The sequence below is a fragment of the Dasypus novemcinctus genome, chromosome 22 (genome assembly GCF_030445035.2).
Source record: "Dasypus novemcinctus isolate mDasNov1 chromosome 22, mDasNov1.1.hap2, whole genome shotgun sequence".
NCBI classification, from domain to species: domain Eukaryota; kingdom Metazoa; phylum Chordata; class Mammalia; order Cingulata; family Dasypodidae; genus Dasypus; species Dasypus novemcinctus.
Genome location: NC_080694.1, coordinates 59,210,971 through 59,233,219, shown reverse-complemented (window position 1 = coordinate 59,233,219; position 22,249 = coordinate 59,210,971). Strand labels below are relative to the sequence as shown.

The 22,249-nt window shown below is 44.4% G+C and overlaps 5 protein-coding genes and 1 long non-coding RNA gene across 6 annotated transcripts; 3 read left to right on the top strand and 3 right to left on the bottom strand.

The window, feature by feature from the left end:
* Positions 1 to 298: 298 nt before the first annotated feature.
* Positions 299 to 873, top strand: LOC101443684 (histone H3.1-like). Its single transcript, XM_058285115.2, has one exon. The coding sequence runs from the start codon at positions 299 to 301 to the stop codon at positions 815 to 817; it is 519 nt and encodes a 172-aa protein (XP_058141098.2). The 3' UTR covers positions 818 to 873.
* Positions 874 to 8,379: 7,506 nt separating this feature from the next.
* LOC139437314 (histone H4) lies at positions 8,380 to 8,769 on the bottom strand. Its single transcript, XM_071211008.1, has one exon. It carries the CDS (start codon positions 8,744 to 8,746, stop codon positions 8,435 to 8,437), a length of 312 nt encoding a protein of 103 aa, XP_071067109.1. The 5' UTR covers positions 8,747 to 8,769; the 3' UTR covers positions 8,380 to 8,434.
* A 4,552-nt stretch (positions 8,770 to 13,321) lies between these two features.
* Positions 13,322 to 14,102, top strand: LOC101439299 (histone H1.3). The gene has a single exon (XM_058285352.2). The coding sequence runs from the start codon at positions 13,387 to 13,389 to the stop codon at positions 14,047 to 14,049; it is 663 nt and encodes a 220-aa protein (XP_058141335.1). The 5' UTR covers positions 13,322 to 13,386; the 3' UTR covers positions 14,050 to 14,102.
* A 2,956-nt stretch (positions 14,103 to 17,058) lies between these two features.
* LOC139437315 (uncharacterized) lies at positions 17,059 to 18,621 on the top strand. The gene is made up of 2 exons (XR_011647070.1): positions 17,059 to 17,145; positions 18,135 to 18,621. It is a non-coding gene; the product is annotated as an uncharacterized lncRNA (long non-coding RNA).
* On the bottom strand, positions 17,147 to 17,620 carry LOC139437313 (histone H3.1). The gene has a single exon (XM_071211007.1). It carries the CDS (start codon positions 17,608 to 17,610, stop codon positions 17,200 to 17,202), a length of 411 nt encoding a protein of 136 aa, XP_071067108.1. The 5' UTR covers positions 17,611 to 17,620; the 3' UTR covers positions 17,147 to 17,199.
* Positions 18,622 to 21,619: 2,998 nt separating the features above from the next.
* LOC101438452 (histone H4) lies at positions 21,620 to 22,047 on the bottom strand. Its single transcript, XM_004463516.5, has one exon. The coding sequence runs from the start codon at positions 21,985 to 21,987 to the stop codon at positions 21,676 to 21,678; it is 312 nt and encodes a 103-aa protein (XP_004463573.3). The 5' UTR covers positions 21,988 to 22,047; the 3' UTR covers positions 21,620 to 21,675.
* Between the last annotated feature and the right edge of the window lie 202 nt (positions 22,048 to 22,249).

Genomic DNA, 22,249 nt, shown 5'->3' with positions numbered 1-22,249 from the left:
TATAGCAAGAGAGATTTCTTCAAGCTAGAACTTTCGATTTTAAGGAAGGAAACTGGACCAATGAGGTTTAAACATGGCCTTTTTGAAATGGCTCGAGCTGCGGGACGCTGATTTCCGTCACTTTTCTCCTTGAAAAGCAAGGACTAAAATAAAGGCGCATGTAAAACACGCAAGTTGTAACAGCGGGATTAAAGGGCAAAAGCTAAAAATGGGGAGAAAACCAAGCTTACACGCTTCAGCAGATATTTGAAAGGAAAGATTTGTGGCCAATCACAAGGCGTATCGAGTTACTTAACCCATGGCGCGAAATTTGAAGGTCCGGACCAATCAGGAGGACTTCGCCTATATAAATGAGAGCACCGGCAGCCGGCGGCTCACTTCTAGACGTCCCTCCCAAAGTCCTATCATGGCCCGCACGAAGCAGACGGCCCGCAAGTCGACCGGCGGCAAGGCGCCCCGCAAGCAGCTGGCCACCAAGGCGGCCCGCAAGAGCGCGCCGGCCACGGGCGGCGTCAAGAAGCCGCACCGCTACCGGCCCGGCACCGTGGCGCTGCGCGAGATCCGCCGCTACCAGAAGTCCACCGAGCTGCTGATCCGCAAGCTGCCGTTCCAGCGCCTGGTGCGCGAGATCGCGCAGGACTTCAAGACCGACCTGCGCTTCCAGAGCTCGGCCGTCATGGCGCTGCAGGAGGCGTGCGAGGCCTACCTGGTGGGGCTCTTCGAGGACACCAACCTCTGCGCCATCCACGCCAAGCGCGTCACCATCATGCCCAAGGACATCCAGCTGGCGCGCCGCATCCGCGGCGAGAGGGCCTAACTTCTCCGTGCCTGCCCGTTTGGAAACCCAAAGGCTCTTTTCAGAGCCACCTATAATTTCAGCTTTAAAGACTGTACCACAGAATTGTAAACCTTTTCCCCAAGTGCCAAGCTTCAGTAGGTGGGCAGCGGTGGGCCACGGCTGCGTATTAGTTTGGTAGAACAGAATTATTTGCTCCAGGGGTAAAGTTAATGCTTTACATAACTTGAACTGTACCGGACATTTTAAGAGATACTTAGGACAGGATAGGGTTTATGACGGAGTTAACCTAACGTTTCCGAGCACGCCAGCCAAGGGCAAGGCGGTCGCCAAGGACGACTTTAAGTGCACAAGCGCCAGGATGTCCCTGGCTCAGGTGGTTAGGAATGAACTCAGTAGCTCGTTTTCCAGCAACACGATCTTTTCAACTTACGTGCTTCTGGCAGCAGGTTTGTTTGCGACGGAAAAGTCTTCCTATTATTTTGCAGAATATCATTTTCCCCAAATCTAACAGGTAGATGCAATAGCTCAGAGGCTGCACAGCTGCTAAATTAAGGACCATGGATTAATGAGTCTTGGCAGTTTTCTGATAGCAAATTTCAACATCGAAGTTGTTATACTGATTTTTAGCAAAGATAATTTAATTTTGTGTGCATCTCAACCATCCTCATTTTTCTATTAACCAGTTACTAGAAAAGCGTAGAATAGTCGAACCAGCCAAAGTTTAAGCAACTCTCATTCTGAACACATTCATTATACTCAATTCACATGCTTTGTTTTAAACTTATTTTTTGGCAAATACTAGCTGTTAACCTGCAAGCCCCATTTAAACTAATTGATTCAAGCAAGGGTTATATCAATGGATGCTGAAATCTCAGCTGGTGTAAAGATGTGATCTGCTGCGGACAGGAGATGGGTGCTGCAGGGCACGCAGCCATGGGACACTTGTCATAAACATGTGCATCATTTCTCTTGCTCATTTCAGGTGGCAGAGTGAAGACAAAGGGACAATATGTAGTTGAATGCTGTGGAGAACGGGAACAGATACTCGAAGAAAGGCAGTTGCCTGAGTAGGGCCACCTCTTGTCAATTGAGAAACTAGGAATAAACTTCACCATGTGGAGACATGTCGGTGGGGAGAGACATGGTGAGATCTGCATTCTATTTACATCAGTTCTTCTAGTTATGGTGACTGAACTTTGGGCTGTGAAATGACTGTGCTAGGCTAATGCCACCATTCACAGAAGGCCAAGGTGGCAGACAGCCATCTCACATCGCTCAGGGGGAGGAGAGATTTATAAGGAAACGATCTGCAAATTGAAGGTAGTTTATACAGAAACCACAAGGGCCTCACCCCCAACCTAGGAAGGTGGGGACAGGCCTGAAGGGACAAGGGAAGCAGTTACTAGAGCTGCACTGCGGTGGCTGAATAGGAATTGTGGCCTTGGCACAGGCAGCCTAAGGTGACCAGTGGAAGGGAAACAGGTATAAATACCCTATCTCACTCTCCTTTTCCTTTCGCCCCTGACTAAACCCAAGGAAGGTCTAGAGCAGGGGCTCTTAACCTGTTTTTAAATTAAATTAAATTAAATTTTTAAAAAAGATTTATTTATTTCTCTCCCCTTCGCCCCACCGCCCCGGTTGTCTGTTCTCTGTGTCTATTTGCTGCGTCCGCTTCTGTTGTCCGCCGCACGGGAATCTGTGTTTCTTTTTGTTGTGTCACCTTGTTGTGTCAGCTCTCCGTGTGTGCGGTGCCATTCCTGGGCAGGCTGCACTTTCTTTCGCGCTGGGCGGCTCTCCTTAGGGGGTGCACTCCTTGCACGTGGGGCTCCCCTACGCGGGGACACCCCTGCGTGGCAGGGCACTCCTTGCGCGCATCAGCACTGCGCATGGGCCAGCTCCACAGGGGCGGAGGAGGCCTTGGACCTCCCTGTGGTAGACGGACGCCCTAACCACTGGGACAAGTCCGCTTCCCCTCTTAAACTTTTTTGTTCCACAGACCGCTTTGCCAGTCAGGTGAAAACCATGGACCCCTTACTAAGTTCACACTATACTGTGTATTATTTAATAAATATATCACACCCACACCAACATGTCTCTGCAAGAATAAGTTTTTTTTGGAATTTAAATTCAAACCCTTGGTAAGAACCCCTGGTCTAGGGTCAAGTAATTCATTGGTGAGCCTCCCACCCTCCAGGGCCAAGTGGAGAAGGAGGTGGTAAGTCTGGCGGGTCAGCTAGAAGCTACATAGGGCAGCTATATTATGCTGTAATGCTTAATAAAGGAGATGTAAAATGATATCTGAGCCCATGGCACGCTTTATTTTTGAAGTATTTAAAATCCTTTGTTTGTCACTGGAATTAGCTGGTAGGAACGAAGTTAAATGAACTATTCATAGACCACACAGGGTTTTAGAAATTCTTGTGAAAAACTTTGTCCACATACTCAAGACCACAGATTTAAAGATTTGCTTTCTTAATTTATGAGTTTTAGATTATGAATGGTATATATTTGCCTTGTATTTGGCCTCTGCAGAGGAAGTTAAAACCTGACACAATAGTCAGGGTTTCTAAATGTATTAATTACAACAACAAATGACTGAAAGAGAACAAAACTTAAGAACTAGATTTTAATGCAAGGGTGGATTTAGAACTTTCAAAAGATTTGTAAAAAAATTGGGTATACTTTTCACCACAGATAAATGCCACATCACTCTATGTGAATTATATAACTTGATTTTTTGTTTCTGCCTTTACTTCTCCATCAAACCTCATGTTTGTCATAACTTCTCCCAGCTTGTATGTGTGTTTTAAAAGGAACACAGTATGTATACAGCAAGTACTCATTCTCTTCATGTGTGCCAGTTTTATCGGTTAGGTTTTAGTAGAGCACTGCAGCTACCAAGGTAATTGGATAATTTTGGAACTCTACTGCCTCCAAATGAGCAGATGTATACAGATCTTCGCACCACTTCTTGGAAAGAATGTCTTTTCTAGGATATATGTTTCAAAGCCGAGCTTTGAGCCATTCATGCTTTTGTTCCCCCATCTTCTTCAGTCCACTGTCCTATAGGCACCAGAAAATTTTGAGCCCTGGGGAAGTATAATAAAATGTTTAAGAGCAGACTGCAGCCAGACTGACTGGTCAAAAACGGTGGCTCTAACCCTTAGTAGCTGTGTGATGAGTCACATAACTTTTCTGTGCCTCAATGATCTCATCTGTAAAGTGGGAATAATAGTATTTCTCCCATATGGTAAAAATTCACTGGGTTAAATATATGTCACATGTTTAGTATAGTGTGTGGCACAAAGGAAGATCTACAGGGGTCAATTATTATTTCATCTGCTTACTCTTGGTACTATGGCTTATGAAAAGTGCCTTAGCACCATGCCAGACCCAAAATAAATCTCAATGATGGTTAGTCCCCAGTCCTTATCCCAGTACACCATGGTAGAATGACCACCTGTGGCTTTAGAGTCAAACAGACATGACTTGAATCTCAGTTTCTCTGATGTTGGGAAATTGATTTAACATTCCTCACCTATAGATTCTTGTGTAAAATCTCTAACATAGTGGCTTGAAGTATTAAAGAATGTTTCAGAGTAGAGTTTTTATCTCCAAATCCTAGTACAGCCCAGTGAGGAAAAGACAATGATCACCAACATTTTCAAATTAGTTTTCCTCTTACAGTTTAATGCTAGGACCCCAAAGCCTTCTCAAGTTTCCAACAGAAGGGAGAAAAGGAGGGCTTGAAGACAAGCAATTTCTGTAGTAATGATAGGGTTTTATTCATAGCAAGGAGAAACGTGCTTGAATTTATGCTTTATGTGTAAAAAGATTCCCTCTGGAGAAGTGACTTCCCATCTTAGTGGGGGTTCGGGTCGATGGAAGTGCAGATCAGTGGAGAGGCAATTGTCTGGGCAAGAGAAGAATGTGCATGGGATCAAGGAGGTGGTACTTTGACATGAAAAAGTAGAGAGCAAAACTGAGTTTCACTCTAGGGCTATTTCTACTTGGAGGCCCACATAAATCATTTAGACTCAGAGTATCAGAGTATTCTTTTTTCCTGAAGCTAACTGGCTACCTGTTGAAAAATTCTTTCTCTACCTTCATTAAAAAAACAAACAAACAAACCTCATGAGTCTTCCAGCAACATCAGTACCCCAAAATCTCTTAACAAGAATGCTCAGCTCACTCTTTCTGAATCTCCTTTTATGTCAATAGCATTTAAAGTCAATACTTTCTCCTTTAGAGAAAATCATTGGTTACTTCCTGAGGTCAAAAAACACTCCAAGCCATGGAGGAAAATGGGCCTTTGGTACCCAAGTGAATTTATACATGTCCCTTAACTTTTATGCTCTTATTATCTTTAGAATGAGGATAAATCAACTGCCATAACTGCTTTACAAAGTTGTTCTGAGAATTCGATTAAATAACGCATCCACATCGTGAACTTTAAAAGGTTATGTGTGAATTGTTGTGACTGGCCAGTCAATCCCCATGAAAGTCGGATTAATTGAAGGCAAACACCTAAGAAAAAAAAAGCCAGGAATGTTAGAGCAATGATTCTTGTTGGTTTTTAACTGCCTGCATGACAGTTTCTGACTCTGACATCAAACAGAACTTAGGCCTCTTAGGGTTCTGCTTTTCACGGTTATAATAAGATTCACTTGTGCTATTAGACTTCATCTCTTGTTGTAGAAGTCCAGAGAGGTTCAATTATTTGTGTATAGAAAGGCCAGGACTCAGGAAAGATTTTGGGAAGGAAATAAAGATTTATTTACAGCCGGTTGGACTCAGCTTTCTGTTCCAAACCCATAGCCCTGAACAAGATTTTCGAGTTCTTTTAATACCAGGTGGAGAGTCAAATGGTGCTTTTATAAAAGAAAACGGCTTTCTTTTGTTAGTTAAGTATTTGGCTGAGTACCAGATAAGTCTTGAATTAACATATCGCCCACATTCCGTCTGGATGCAACCTTGAATACATATTCAGTCAAAGCCTATAGGGCCTATATTACTCAATTGGATTTCTAGAGAGTAGGCACACTTGGATACAGAATTAGATAATTTTGAATTTATGCACAGGCTATATTATATTTCCCCTTGAGGTCAACTTCAAGTTTATTTAAGCTTCAGCATCACTATTATCAGAGACTCTCTGGACTGACTGGTATGTATAGAATTTGCATTGCTAAATTATTTCCCAGGACTGGAGTCGTTGCCATGGTTACCAAGGGAAATGCTGCAGCTTCTCATTATCCCACCGGTACAACTCAGGTTATCTACGATGAGATAAATAGCCTCCCACCCATAGCCCACATCACTCTGTCTCATTTCATTACACAGCAACCTGGTCAGAGCTAGTGTCCCTTACTTAAAGATAAGGAAACCAAGGCTCAGAAGTTGAGCAAAGTGTCCCAGGATAAATAATGAAAAAGATTTATATAGAGAGGGAAACTTATGCCTGCATGAGCAGGAGCCCGTGGCCTTCTATAGGATTCTGCTGCTCAATACTCATTCGTCTACCCCTTCTCTTTTTCTCTTATAGCATGTGCCCTCAACACACCCACAATTTGGGGATCAGCTGCTCCCCTACATCACAGGATTCTGGTTAGGTTGCAATGCACAGCAGGGCGTACCTAACACAAGCCTCGCCAACAAATCCAGGTCTTGGAGTTGAAAGATAGAACACAGAGGGATGGTCCATGGTTGATGCTGAATCATCTGATGACAGCTACCTGCTGACATCTCCAAAGTGCAGTCCACCCAGCCCAGCATCTGCCTCTTCCTTCCACACACTAAGCCTGATTTTTTTCCTTTTTGTAATTGATTTATAGAATACTGACTTACATATTCTAGATGTTAGCCCTTTGTTAATTTATTTACATCTTTTCAGTTTTGTGACTTGTACTTTTGCTCTTTATGTGGTTCCTTAGGTAAGCTGAACTCCTTGATTTTACTGTAGTCACATTTACCAGTCTTTCAGTCTGTTCTTTTTGTCTTGTTAAAAATATTCCTCTTTTAACCCAAGGTCATAATGATATTTACTTAAATTATTTCTTAAAGGTTTGTTTTGCCTTTCATTTGTAGAATTGGTGTAGGTTTTAATTTCCTTTTTTCCCCATGTGGCTCTCCAACTGTCTCAGTACCGTTTATGGAAAACACCCTGCATGTGCTATAGTGAAGGAAAACAGTAAGAGAAGGGCTGAGGGAGGGGAGATACTGTTGGTGAAGAGTGCTTTGTATACAAGTATACTAACAGACCATACAGCTTATTTACTTTTCTCCCCTCCTACCCTCCCACACAAACATTTGAGTGAATATGTACCACATGTTTAAGTAGGTCCTGAGGATACCAACATGAAGATACTGTCCTAGCCTCAAGTTTAGAGCTGGAGAGGAAATCAAGCATTAATCAATACAAACAACTGTTTAAGGGAGCAACAGCTCAGAAGTCACACATGGAACTGTGAACTCAGGCTTCACAGGTGAACTGTGCTTTCTGGTGTATTGGGAAAGCTTGCTGGCTTTTGGGAGAACCGGTGGTGTAATATTCTCAGGAGAAATTTTGAAGTTGGCAAAGGAGTTATTTGTGGAAGAAATAGTGCATGTTAAGGACTATTGTTGGGAAAAGGGACTTTCAAGTATGACATTCAGTATTCAGCTGTGGAAATGTTTGGGAAGAGGGGCTTGGAGATGAGGTTGTGGGGGTGAGCAGGTATCAGGTAGAGCAGATAAGAAAACCAGTGAAAGTTTATTTTTGCATAGGTGGAATGCAGTTGCTAAATCTCTGGTAAGGATCAGATTTCTCCAGAACACGTGGCTACAGGCTGGAGGGGAGAAAGTCATTTCTCTTCTGGGTGCCAAATGTCTCACCAGGATGATCTACGGTGATGAGATTACAAGACAAGGACAGTGGGAAAAATCATAAGCAGAGAAATAGGACCAAGATGGGGAAAGTGCTAAGGACCAGGTGGATAACAGTATCTGAGCCAAAAAAGGCCTCCACGACTTGGTGAGGCCGAGAAATGCAGGAATACACACCAACATCCAGACACAGCCCAGATTCAATCCTGTGCCCTTTTGGTTTTGGCAATTACAAGGTTTCTGACAATCACAGAACACTGCAATGAGGTGGAAATATCAAAGCCTATCAAGCCTTGAGAGCTTGTTAGAAACGGGATGTTATGTAATTTACTGTAGTCTTATCTACATGACTAAACGATAGAAGTAACCGGTTTATTGCCCAGGAATAGAACGGGACATTTAACACACATGAATTACCTCAGGAAAGCTGGGTAGTCTTACCCAGCTGCTCAGGAATGCGGAGCGAGATGAATTTGCACAGCAACAGGAGTTTAGAAATGGTACTACAATGAGGGAGGACGAAGTTATATCGGCTTGTGGCGTACCAGGCCGCCGTCTGTTCCTTGGCCCTACTTACAGCAGCCGTGGCGCTCAGAAGCCTCTGGAGAAGACTGACTGCTAGGACTAGGAAGCTACGTATCTTAGAAGCAGTTACTCAAGACTCCAAGGCCCACCCCTTTCTGCAGTCCTGACAGTCACAGCGCTTCGCGTGATAATTTGGGCGGCCCTGAAAAGGGCCTTTTTGTAAATTCCAAGGCATGGTGCCCAGTCTTAGCCGCCGAAGCCGTAGAGCGTGCGTCCCTGGCGCTTGAGCGCGTAGACCACGTCCATGGCCGTGACCGTCTTGCGCTTGGCGTGCTCGGTGTAGGTGACGGCGTCGCGGATGACGTTCTCCAGGAAGACCTTGAGCACCCCGCGGGTCTCCTCGTAGATGAGGCCGGAGATGCGCTTGACGCCGCCGCGCCGGGCCAGGCGGCGGATGGCGGGCTTGGTGATGCCCTGGATGTTGTCGCGCAGCACCTTGCGGTGGCGCTTGGCGCCGCCCTTGCCCAGGCCCTTCCCGCCCTTGCCGCGACCAGACATATCCGCAGTCGGTATGCAACACAGCAAAGTGAACTGACCGCAGCCTTCAGCTTCTTATATAGCAAGGGTGCGGACCTTTTAGGGAACTGAAAAGGCGGAGGCGGGCACTTGACCTCCGCCCCGCCTCTCCCCTGCCCCATTGGCTGACTCCTCCCAGGCCTGCGTGGCGGGCGGAGAATTGCGACTCGGTAGCTGATTCCGTCCTGTTTCCCTGTCTGAGGAAGTCGCTGCTTTTTCTTTTCCTGTGTCTGTGGGTTTTCTCAGACAGTTGATATCGTTCGTATTTCCAGACCAGTCACCATTGCGCAAAGGAAGTGGTAATACATTTGTTTCCAAAAGGGAGACATACCAGATATGTAGACATTTTTCAAAAAACGTGAATAGTATTTATAATTCTTACAAGTCTACCACGGATCTATTAAATTTGGGAGATCGCGGAACGACGCCGTTTCGAAGGGCAAATAAATATACATCGTTTTCAGCATTTTCTGATTAAAACAAAAGAAGGAGCTCGAGGAAGGGAAGCGAATGGTAATTGAATGTCCACTCCGCCGGAATGCCTGGCTTGGAGAAATGCCCTTTTTCCGTGCATGGTATTGCTGGGGTTAGGACTGAGGCTTTCTGTTTCTGGAGTCTCATTTTCTCGCTACCTACAAAGATGCCCACACCAGTAAAACAGTGTCAGCACGTCGTGGTGAATATGTGATTGCCAATTCACAGAATTAGCAAAACTAACACTAACAATTCTGCCACATAGTGTCCAAACAAGAAAGCTAATTGAGGTAATTTTCTACACACGTCTTAGGTTGATGTGTTCAGACAAATTTCAGCACTCACATGACCCCTGTTCTTAATGAGTTCCTTCTATGTAATACAGAGGATAGAAAAAACAAGTCCTTTCTTGCCTGCTGCTTTACCTTATAGGCAGTCAGAAAACTAGTCATTTCCTGGAGTCAGTCTATCTGGGATTTGGGTCAGACCAGGTACCGCAGGAAGAGAGTTAGTGCTCTCCCATGCCCCTTTTGAGAAAGGAACCTCATAAGAATCATTCATTTATTCAAAAGTTTAGGGTGTACTAAAAGCCAAGATGGTGTACAAAAACCCCATGTGCAAACACAATCACAATCACACCCCTTTTTAAAAACAACTCAAAAATCCCTAAGTCTGAGAGATGGATGAGAAAAGTGAATCCGTGGTGTGGGATGAGTCATCGCACAGCAGGCTCCCAGTTACCGCCTGGGAGAGATGAGTGTGCCAGTGTTATCCTATCTAGGAGAAGGTAATAGTGTTACCTTGTGAGACATACAGAATTTCAAGCCTAACTCCAAACCTACGGAATGGATGTTGTATTTTTCAACAAGAACTCCAAGTCAGCAGCATGCTTATTCAAGTTTGAGAGGACTTGCTCTAATGCTGTGCTGTCCTGTAATGGCCACTAAAAACATGTCATTTAAGTTGACATTAATTAAAATTAAATACAATTAAAAATAATTTCCTTATTACCCTAGTCACATTTACATGTTATAAAACCACATGTAGCTAGTGGCTACCTATTGGACAGAGCAGATTGGAGAGAACATTTTGTTCATGGCAAAAATTCCATTGGGTTTCACGTGCACTGTTGTAAGTTATTTCGGAAGAGCTTTTAATGCAGACTGGGAAAGCTGTGTAGTGGGTATCTGAGAATGAGGCCTACTACAGGAAGTGAGGTTTTGCAAGTTTTTTGCTCTTTTTTGGTTCCTTTTTTGTTATTGTTGTTGTGGAGTATTTTTGAAGTATAATGGAAATTAGTGCACTTCTGCATATATCAGCTATTACAAATAGGAAGGGGAAAATGTTAAAAGGAAAATTATAAGTTTGAGAAAGCCCTGACCTCTTCAAGAAATAAATTTAATAACACACTTTTGTGCTTGGAGAGGAGTTTCAACTGGGAGAAAGTTCTGAGGTGAGGCTGCCTGATAAGATATTAAAATAACAGTGATTTCTCATAGTCCTTCTGAACACATTTGATCCTAACACAATGCCCTGTGTGCTCTATAATTCTTGCTTTCTTCTAGGTCTTTTTTTGGTATTTGGTATTTATAGTCCCTTTTCCCCTTAAACGTTGGAGTCCACTGGATTTTGAAATGCTAGAGCACAGGCACTGTGGAATAATCTGATGGACATCCCCTCTATCTATCACAAAGTATTTAGTATGGTGAGCGGGATCTTAACACCAAAATATTGAGAGAACATGAAGTCCTAAGTTACATATTCATTCTTTATAAAACTGTTGTTTATCTTCGTAATTTCATACATCACTTAGATAAATGGTTTGAGCCTTAGTCTAGCAGATTTAGGATTCAAAAGCAGTACTTTTTGGAAGGCTACCAAAGTATCAAATATAACTTTTCAGAACCTCAAGTTTACAGTCCCATGGACTGATCCAGCTTTCAAAAACCTTGTCCATATTACAGTTAGAGAATAACAGAGCAACTGTATGCAGCACAGCACTGCCTCTTCCTTCTCTAAACTTCTGGAAAATCTTGCAGGATGAAATCAAGCCTTCATTGTTGCCCTGAGGGAAGGACAGAATTACCTACAAATAATTAAGGAAATGGTACTTAGGTCCAATGTCTTCTCGCTTATTTGCTTCTTAAATAGCCGTGGGATGCAGTAAGAGTTGCCCTGCAATGAATTGGTGACATCTGTGGAAAGAACATTTCCCGTGTATTAAATAGAACACACATATGCAACTTGGTGAACAAGTCCAACAATGAATCAGAAGCCATTACTATGAATTTTTAATTCCATCTTTAGGTTTAGAAAATATAAAGTTGTGGATATAAAAGAAAAATGGCCTATATGATATTTGTGATCATTGCTATTGACAGTGATTCTGGCAATGATGACAAGCAGTCCCTTTCTCTGAAAATGTCTCCAGAGGAGGAATTTGAGTGTTGCAGATACAATCGTCTAAGCATTCTTCCTTTCTAGAAAGTATTTGAGATTTTTGGAGCATGTAGCATGGTTTCATATCCTGGAGACTTTGTTACAGTCAGGGCTGTCCAATAAAGGACTATTTTAAAACTTAAAAAAAAGCCAAGTAATTTTTATAGAATTAGGTGTGGAGACATGATGTCTTTAAAGTTGATGATAGATCATATCTTGGATTTATATGAGAATCTTCAAATCACCATTGAAAGAAGACCAAAATAAGTACACCTGCAAATAGGATCATTTCTTAGGAGATACATATCCCTTTCTTGTTTAGTTTATTTATTTTAACAAACATGAGGTTTAATTTCAGATATGGTTATTTGTTCGAAATACTAAGTTTGTGCTTAATTATCCGGAACTTACCTAATTCTTCCAACTCTGTTGTGTTGCAAAACTAAAAGAGGTAAAGTGGTAAAATCAGGGATTGTTACTACAGAATGTTATGCAATTTGTTCTCTCAGATGCACAAACTGAGCCAATTAATTTAGGTTGTGACAGCCTAGAGAGAAGCCAGGGAGAACTCTCAAAATTCAGTGACTCGGATGAGAATTTTGTTCTTTTTAACCCTCGTAACCACACACAGTCTTGCAAAGAGTCAAATCAAATCTGTATTTTAAATATCATTTTGAAATGCAAGAAATATAAACAAAATCCTGTGCTGAAGGTTGTATAAAAAAACTTACAGTCAGGGTATCATTAAATGATTCACAACTTTAAAGAGATATGACATAAATGCGATTTGTCAACACTGCTCCTAAAGTCGCAGCTGGTTAAATAATGTAGACCTGCCATTTCACCTCTCCAGACTTCACTTTACTACCCTGTAGATGCGGTGGTTGATTTCTAACGTCTATTCCAGGTCTGAGGTTCTATGACAGTGATTTTTTTAGAGGGGGCAGGTGACCCTCTATATAGACTGTTCACCTGGGAGATTGTGAAGCAGCCTCACTCCCATCCTCCCTAAACTGTTTAAATCACCCAAACATGGGGATCAAACCCAGCTTACACAGTGGTCACCTTAATACATTTTAAAAATAAATCCATCTTTCCTAGAATAATTATTCCTCTCGTCCGTAGAATTTTCTACCTCGGTGCCAATTCATGGAGCCTGGTGCAAACAACTCGCGGACGAGCCTGTGCTATTGCTTCCGTGAAGAAACCGATTTTCCCTATACATTTGAGTGAAAATGAGTTCCTTTCTATACAGTTGAGAGGAGAAGAATGGGCAGAACAGGGCTGCGGAAGAAAAGTCTGCAAAGGGAACGGGGAGAAATAGTATTTTTAAGGAAAACCGGAAAGTTGTCTCGATTTGACAGAAGTTTTGAAGCGAGTTGGGGGAATCAGCAAGCTTTCAGGGGGCCGGTTCTGAAACTAGGCACAGCAAAGGCGGCCCGAATGAAGCCCGAGGGCGCCTGGATGCGTTTCCCGCAAAGCCCTAATTCTTTCACGCCCAGGTTTCTTCTGTTTTTCGACTTTTTTGAGGAGAAAGAAACACAGCCCCGCGACAGAGCTGCGGAGCACAGCTCGGGCGGCGCGGCGAGCCGAGCAGGCAGCCAATCATCACGCAGCGTGTCTCTATATAAGCCCCGAGCCGCGGGCGCCCGGGACGCGCCGTCCTCACAGTTTGACTTTACTTCTGGTTTTCCTGGCAAAATAGAACCATGTCGGAGTCTGCGCCCGCCGCGCCCGCCGCTCCCGCCCCTGTGGAGAAGGCACCTGTCAAGAAAAAGGCGAAGAAAGTCGGCGCTGCTGCCGGGAAGCGCAAGGCGTCCGGGCCGCCCGTGTCCGAGCTCATCACCAAGGCCGTGGCCGCCTCCAAGGAGCGCAGCGGCGTGTCCCTGGCGGCGCTCAAGAAGGCGCTGGCGGCCGCCGGCTACGACGTGGAGAAGAACAACAGCCGCATCAAGCTGGGCCTCAAGAGCCTGGTGAGCAAGGGCACGCTGGTGCAGACCAAGGGCACCGGCGCCTCCGGCTCCTTCAAGCTCAGCAAGAAGGCGCCCGGGGAGGCCAAGCCCAAAGCCAAGAAGGGCGGCGCGGCCAAGGCCAAGAAGCCCGCCGGGGCGGCCAAGAAGCCCAAGAAGGCGACGGGGGCGGCCACCCCCAAGAAGAGCGTCAAGAAGTCCCCGAAGAAAGCCAAGAAGCCGGCGGCCGCGGCTGGAGCCAAGAAGGCGGCCAAGAGCCCTAAGAAGGCGAAAGCTGCCAAGCCCAAGAAGGCGGCCAGAAGCCCAGCGAAGGCCAAAGCCCCCAAGCCCAAGGCCGCCAAGCCGAAAGCTGCCAAGCCGAAGGCTGCAAAGGCAAAGAAGGCGGCACCCAAAAAGAAGTAGCTGTGGAGGCACCTGCTTTGAAAAATCTCAAAGGCTCTTTTCAGAGCCACCCACAGATCTCAAGCGAAAGAGCTGCGTAACACCAGCCCTTTGGCAAGCATTCCTGCTGCCTTTGAATTCCCGCCCTGGTGTGGTCGCTGATGGGGCGGCGCCCCCAGGCGGTCAGCGGGGCGAGCCGCTAGTTCCAAGTATGTATTATTAAATTGTCAACGAGCGCTTGTTTCTGAAACCCTACTGCGACTACTATCGTGGCCTGGGTATTGTGCCTTTGCCCTCCTGGTAGCTTTCGTTCTTGGACACTGGCCCCGCCTAGAGTGGTGCAGGCGGCGCGGGTTGATGCCGGCCTTGATGCCGGCGTCAGGCGCTCCAGCACGGCGGTCAGGTGCACCGGGGCTTGGGGGCTCCGCGCGTTTGCTGCCCTTGCGGAGCAGGCGGTGCGCGCGGCCCACGAGCAGCTGCAGGGCCGCACAAGAGCGCGTCTTAGCCTTGGCGCGAGCTTTCTCCTCCCCATTTTCCCCGCACTTAATGGGCCAACAAGAATCACTTCCAAGTTAAGCTGTGGCGGGCCTATTGTCTAGGTGGGAAAAGAAGTTTCGTAAAATATCTTTTCCCATTGGTTGGTAGGCAGTTGAAAGTTGGCCAATCACAATGGACCTCTGGTTCCATTTAAGAGGATTCTTGAGTAAAAACTGCACCAATTAGAGGTTCCGATATTAAAACTCAGGCTGAGAAGCAGTGGGAAGGTTTATGGATTTTATCCCTCGACATCAATAAATCCCTCTTGGGGGGCGATTTACTAGTCATTCTGGTTATATACATAATGGCTGATACTAAAATGTGTAAAAGGCACCTTTGGCAGTGGACTGTTAAGTTAACCTCTTCTAGATTCCTTTCCCACAGATTGCTGAGAGTGGAGACGTGTTTGGATATCCTGGATCTTTTCCTTAGAATAAGTAAGGGATGAATAGGGGAAAACAAAAAACAACTTGAGAGTGGCTAGGTTAGTGAGCGCTGAAAATGGGATTACTATAGTTAAGAAAGTCTGCTTTGGAAAGATGGGTTGGCATGCGTTTTTCCACCATTATTTTATCCCCAGGGCTTTTTTCCTTTTTTTAATTTTGGAAAAGCTCACTTTAATTTTATAAGTAAAACCTGACAGAATCAGGGTTCAACTCGGATGGGCAAAAATTTCATCTTTGTTTTCACAAACTTTAAATGCAATTTAGCACTTCCTATAATAGTGCAGGCAGCTAATCACAATAAGTTTAGCAGTACCTGTAACTTTCTCACTAATTCAATCAGACATTTTCAATATCGATTTCCCATTATTTCAGGTATCTGGACATCCTTTAAACTGCCATTTTATTTCATGTGATTACTCTTAATAATGTTTAGGAATATTGTTACCTTCCTAATCCTACATAAGTATTAAAAACATCGTTTTGTGAAGGCATTTATAGATTTCTCCAGACAAATTCTAGAGCCCACAATGCACAAAAAAATATCATATACTCCTGAGCAGTGCTGCAGTGGAGTGGTACAGACTCCTAGATTTCTTGTGATTGAAATGCTTGGACACCTTTTTTTTTTTTTTTTTACAACAGTCCCCATCTTTGGTTATTGATTTATTAAATTTTGCAATCAATTTAAACTTCTGAAAAATAGGGGTGTAGTCTAATTTTCTAGCTGTTCCAAGTAGCCATTCAATTTTTCTGAACCACAGCTGCACCCTATCATTTTCTTTCTATAATACTTGAAAAACCAAGTACAGCTTTTAAATATTGACGAATTGTACTGAACCTTTGTAACCGAGGATTAAGAATTCTATAGATGCCTTTATGTTATTAAGAAAAGCAAGGAATTAATACCTGAAATAGCTGAAACTGGCTGGATCTAGCCTCCCTCATGTATTGTTGGGACACTCAGGACAGCGCTTGCCTTCAGCAATACCAAGGAGCACAAAATGACTGCCAGAGCTGATGCAATAATGGTCTAAGCTGTCCTCAGCCTTCTTCACGGAAGAAGTTTCGCGCCCTTTCTTGCAGTTGCCTCACAGCTGCCACTTCCCCTGGCTACTAGAACCACCAATCAGTGATCATCGCCTATCCTTACTTCTGCCACTCCCCCCAGCAACAGCTAGCACCAATCCCCAACCGCCACTCATCCTTATCAGCCACGCCCCCTTCCCCAAGAGTATATATACACCCTGCCTCTTCAATAAAATTTTGCAGCTTGATGAGAACACTGTTGTGCTGTCGTTCTTCGTGTCTCTTGTCCCGTAACATTCCTCCCTGACAGGTGCTCGAGCCCTCGTTAGTGTCCCGCCGGCCGGGACAATGTATAACCACTCCACCCTCCTGTTTAATATCTACTTGGAAAACCTCAAGACTGATCTCTACTTCCTATCCCAGAATCCTGATTTCTGATGATTATAACCTTGGTACAGCTCACCATGGTTGGGTACACACCCCACCATATTCAACTTTTTAATGTTTATTAATGAAAGCACCTGTGTCAAGCTCCACCCCTATTATCCATTGGCATTAAGATAGTATTAAAGGATCTTATAAAGTTGATAACAAGGTACTTCTACTCGAATTCGAGAAATTAAGATGGGGATTAATAAAAGTTGGGCTTCAGTTCCTCCATTTTTCCTCAACTCAGAGGCGATGCCTGACACCTCCAATCGCTTCTGCTGCTTTTGCCCTGCGGATGGGAAGCGGGCGAAGGTTAAGTACCTAGTGGTGCCAAGAACCACACAACTCTGCGCGGTATTGGCCGACTGGACGTGGGCACCTCAAAAGATAGATGGATTGTGCACCACGCCAAAGATCTAACAGCTGCAGGCACATGTGGGAAGTTAGACAAAGCTGCAAATAGACGCACGGCCCTGGCGCCCAGGGTACAGCCACACGGCGGTCAAAACAGCAAGAAAGGAGGGCGGTGCCGGCTAGGTTTGAAAAAGGTAAACACAATGACGTAATACAAACGGCAAATACAAGGAGTCTAGGAATTTCAAGTGCCCCTACCTACATATACAGAGGTTCATATACCCAAACCGAAAGCTTCCGTGATGTTACATCTTTTGTTGCAAAGGTAGGTGGCTCTGAAAAGAGCCTTTGGGTTTCCAAACGGACAAGCACAGAGAAGTTACGCCCTCTCGCCGCGGATGCGGCGGGCGAGCTGGATGTCCTTGGGCATGATGGTGACGCGCTTGGCGTGGATGGCGCAGAGGTTGGTGTCCTCGAAGAGCCCCACCAGGTAGGCCTCGCACGCCTCCTGCAGCGCCATGACGGCCGAGCTCTGGAAGCGCAGGTCGGTCTTGAAGTCCTGCGCGATCTCGCGCACCAGGCGCTGGAACGGCAGCTTGCGGATCAGCAGCTCGGTGGACTTCTGGTAGCGGCGGATCTCGCGCAGCGCCACGGTGCCGGGCCGGTAGCGGTGCGGCTTCTTGACGCCGCCCGTGGCCGGCGCGCTCTTGCGGGCCGCCTTGGTGGCCAGCTGCTTGCGGGGCGCCTTGCCGCCGGTCGACTTGCGGGCCGTCTGCTTCGTGCGGGCCATTGTTTCTCCGGAAATTAGGCTGATGAGAGTGAGCCCTTTGCCCCCTATTTATACAAGACAGAGTCGCTCTGATTGGATTGTGGGCCAGTCGCATTCGTCACCGGTTACCTTAGCCGGAAGTGCTTGGAACAATTCACGATTGGCTTATCCTCTCCGTGCAAGCGTCTGGTTCGCTAATTTCAATAATTTTTAAAAGCGCTATTTTTATTGACAATGCTTCACACAAGTATGACCCACAAACACCATACGTTTAAGTTTAATTTCCTTGGAATTAGTCCTTGTTTGGATATACAAAATACACCGCTTGAAGGGGAAAATGATTTCTTTTCACTTTCCAAAACAAAAACAGCCGCCATTTTCCTCATCCGGGTCTTGTTTCCTTGCTTTATCTCGTTAAAAAAAACCTATTGTCTAAGCACGTCTTCGTGACTCTGGGTTTCACGAAATTGAAAGCATTTACCTAATTAGCCCCACTTATCTTCTAGGATATGCTGTTTGAACAAACAATTTTCTATGTCTTTCAGGGTTTCTCGAAATCCTTGGCTCTTTCGAATCTGGGACAACTTAACGCTATTGTACGTTTCACTGTCACTGCTCTAGAAAATGTCAGCCCCGGTCTAAAGACAAAAGGTGTCAAGAACACGTTTGTAATGCGGCAGCGTGGAGAAGCTCGCGGCGATCGGGAACCTTATGGGAATAGCTATTTACAATCCCATATTGGCCCCGCATCTCGAGATTCTTGCCAGAGCTTCCCGATGCGTCCCGGATACCTTGTGGCAAAATCACGCAGCTCAAGTCTGAACTGCCCTCGTCCTGATAACCGCATTTCTTTATTAGTTTTTTTTTCCGTCTAATCGCGAGCATTTCCATTTAATTTCAAAAGAAGAAAAAGTTTTGTAGAAAGCTTTTCTTAATGAATGTTATAGTAAAAGCGTAGTGTAAAGCCACCGACTGGATTCCCTGCAGTTTTCGTTTTTCTAACCAATAAAAAAGGAATTTTGGAATCCCTTATTTACATATTCAATCCTATTTGTTATGAATGGTCAAAGCAATGTTTAGATTTGCCAGTCTTGTTTATAGATATAGAATAGATTTGTGGTGCTATAAATAGTCCGCTTAAAAAAAAAGTCTCCTGATTTTTCTGACTTTGAGATTGTTTACAATGCCAAAACCGGAGCCTTAAAAGAACTCCAAAAGGAACATGTCGAAGGCGCAAAGATGGCAAGAAACGTGGGCGCATGTGGAAGGGAGTGTTATTTTACTTAGTTCTATAAGATGCTGAGGCAGGACCTCCGGGGGTACGGAATGTCTTCCAATACACTGGGCATCATGAACGACCTTTTCCAGCTCATGACAAGCGCTGGGCCATCCAGTCGGGGAGACCCACACTGCCCTGTGCCTGGGGCTGCAAGGCCATCGGGCATAGGGCAGTGTCCCAGGGCACTTCGAAGCCTCCACTAAGTACACCAGCTCCAGGTAGAAGTTTTTCTGGTTATCACTCCCAAAAGGCCCTTTTCAGAGCTCCACTTTTTCCTATATGGAGAGTTGTAATATCAGAATATTCTTAGTGGACTATTTTATGAACATCTTATCTTCTATTTAATCTGTTCTAAAGCGTAAGAAACACTAACACTTTGAGGGAGATTTATTTGGACTTTTTTCCAGTGTAGCCAGGAATTTATTAAATAATTGACTATAGGAGATATTACTGTGCTAATGTTCTGAGTTTTTAGTTTTATTTTTAAAGAAGCCTTAGATTACATCAATGTTATATCAAAGATACCGGGTATTCCCATATATCTGAGTTTCTAATATTTCATAAATCGAATTGATGCAAATTTAATCCTCAGAGCCTTTGAATTGCTTTGGAGGCATGTTGTAAGTACACTATTATCCTTAAATTTGACCAGTAGTTATTTAGATGAAAAAATAATTATATTAGGGATAGTTATGGAGCTTAAATTTACCCAGTGCTTAAGTACTTGTACTTAGTTGCTTTATTTTAAGTGTTGCATGTATGTTACAACAGAAGGTTATACAATGCTTTATAATGTGTTAATTTATGCTATAAGAAATACCTACCCACAGTTCACAAATGTGATAGGCATATCACACAGCATGTAATGGAGTTTGTAGACCCTGGATAGTTTGGGTTCTAAGACTCCAAGGAGTTTAATCTCAACTGCTATAGTAGGCTAGTTCCTAAAGTCATTCTCCAAATTTACATGCAAGAAGTTTTTTTAAATCCCTTTAACTTCTTGCCTTGTGGTGATTATTGATATAACCAATTTTCCTGAAACAGTTTCTGAAACCCTAATTTTGACCAAATTTTTTTGAATCTAAATTCTGTATTCCCTGCCTTCAGTGACTACAGTTAGTTAAGAAACCAACCAACAAACCCCAGGAATAATCTGGTAGATTATACCAGGAGATCTGGTAGTGTGGGCAGTATAGAGGATATGGATGGAAAGCTGTTGTTTTTCATACGTCAATGTTTTGAAAAACTCTTTATATTTGTACTGCTAAAAGCAAAATGTCTTAGATACATTACTTCCTGGTATATGTCAAAGTTTAAAGCTTGCTAGTAGGGGAGCAAGCAAGGTGACCAACGTTTTGGCCAGTCCACAGTGAGGGTGACAGTTATTCATGTTTGCATGAGTAATTTTTGATTAATAGTAATATATATGTTATATATATATAAACTTCTCATTAAAGATTGCAGTTTAAACAAATGCTATTTTAGATGGAACTTGGAATATTCACGATGATAAGTGTGCTGGCTAACTATTAGTGGCCTATTGCTGTAACTTACCCTAAATATAGTGACTTCAACTAAAGCAAATTAATTTTCTCGCAGTTTCTGTGGGTCAGGGCATGACTAGGTGGCAAAGCTGCAATCAGGCTTTAGGTAAGTGTTCTCAGATCTCTTTGATCATTGACTGGGGAAGGACTACTTTCTTAGCTCACTAAAGTTGTCAGCAGAATTTTTCCTTTATGGTAGCAGTGTGGAGGATCTCGTTTTCTTGCACTCGTTAGCTGGATGCCCCTGCAGGCTCGAGTTCCTCAGCTCTTAAAGTGCTGAGTTTCTTGCAGTTTGGGCCACTCAACATGGACCCTTGGACTATCCAAATGAGCAGGTGAGAATCTAAGATGCTACAACACTAACTATCTTAATTATATACCCCAAATAATGTACATTGTCGCCTTTGCTGTATTTTATGGGTTACATAGTCAAGGGACAGGAGGTGGGGATTATAGGGAGACCTTAGAAGTCTGCCCCACCACACAAACCATCAAGAAAACTAGACATCTAAGAATCAAAAGAAAGTTAACTGACATAATTACACTCCCTTCACAGTATGCTACTTGATTCCATTAACCCGCAAGTAAAAATCCATGTTAAAGAGAAGGAAAAAGGAGGCCAGATATTTTAATCTCAGGAATGAAACAACGAAGATAAACCATTACAAATACCTTCATCTCATTTTAAATGGGCCACTGTCAGTTGCTATCTCACATAGAAGCCAAGAATCAACACTAGGCTACACCTAGTCCTTACTTTGGGGCTTATTTTTCTCCTTTCTACTCAGTGGCTAACACAAGAAAATATTTGGTGTGGCTCAATTCTACCACAGAGCTGGGAGATGTCTATGCATGTTTCCACAGCTAAAAAAAAAGAAACGAAGTTCTGCAAGGTGATTTACACCATTAAGGATCTCAGGTGTGACGTCATGAGAAATAATTAAATTGGGAAACAAAAAAATCAAAATATTGGAATTGAAATTACTAGAGACCAAGCGCATTCACTCCCCACCTAAAGATAATTCTTTACCATGGTAATAATCTTAGGCTGCCTCGATAAGCCCAAAACTGTTTTCAAGTGGTCAACCATTTCCTCAGTTCATTTCCAAGATTACTACCGAGGAGTTTATATTGGTTAATTCTTCTAAAATTACTGCGTTTATATTGCTGCAGAGTTAAACAGCGACAGCTCTTTCCGATGAGTATGTGGGTGGCCCTGAAAAGGGCCTTTAGTCTTTTCGTACGATGTCTTGTAAGCGGGGCCTAGCCGCCGAAGCCGTAGAGCGTGCGTCCCTGGCGCTTGAGCGCGTAGACCACGTCCATGGCCGTGACCGTCTTGCGCTTGGCGTGCTCGGTGTAGGTGACGGCGTCGCGGATGACGTTCTCCAGGAAGACCTTGAGCACCCCGCGGGTCTCCTCGTAGATGAGGCCGGAGATGCGCTTGACGCCGCCGCGCCGGGCCAGGCGGCGGATGGCGGGCTTGGTGATGCCCTGGATGTTGTCGCGCAGCACCTTGCGGTGGCGCTTGGCGCCGCCCTTACCCAGGCCCTTCCCGCCCTTGCCGCGACCAGACATGACGAACTAAATTGCCGCTAAAAAAAAACGAAACAACTAGACCGCACAAGCTACCAGAGAAGCTTGCAGAGGCTGTGTTACTCAAAACCGGGAGATCCCATTTATAAGCCACCTGCGGACCTGATTGAAAACCACAGGGCGGGGGTGGGATGGGAGGGAGGGGGAGGAGATTGGCTTATCCCCACCCACTAACTCTGTACGCGGGGCCCGACGGAGGCCGAGAAGAGGCAAAATATAAGTGGAACGTTTGCTTTTTCTTTGA

Excerpts from the sequence above, each read along its gene's own strand:
- LOC101439299 (XM_058285352.2), top strand. The coding sequence starts at position 13,387 with ATGTCGGAGTCTGCGCCCGCCGCGCCCGCCGCTCCCGCCCCTGTGGAG.
- LOC101443684 (XM_058285115.2), top strand. The coding sequence starts at position 299 with ATGGCGCGAAATTTGAAGGTCCGGACCAATCAGGAGGACTTCGCCTAT.
- LOC139437314 (XM_071211008.1), bottom strand. The coding sequence starts at position 8,746 with ATGTCTGGTCGCGGCAAGGGCGGGAAGGGCCTGGGCAAGGGCGGCGCC.
- LOC139437313 (XM_071211007.1), bottom strand. The coding sequence starts at position 17,610 with ATGGCCCGCACGAAGCAGACGGCCCGCAAGTCGACCGGCGGCAAGGCG.
- LOC101438452 (XM_004463516.5), bottom strand. The coding sequence starts at position 21,987 with ATGTCTGGTCGCGGCAAGGGCGGGAAGGGCCTGGGTAAGGGCGGCGCC.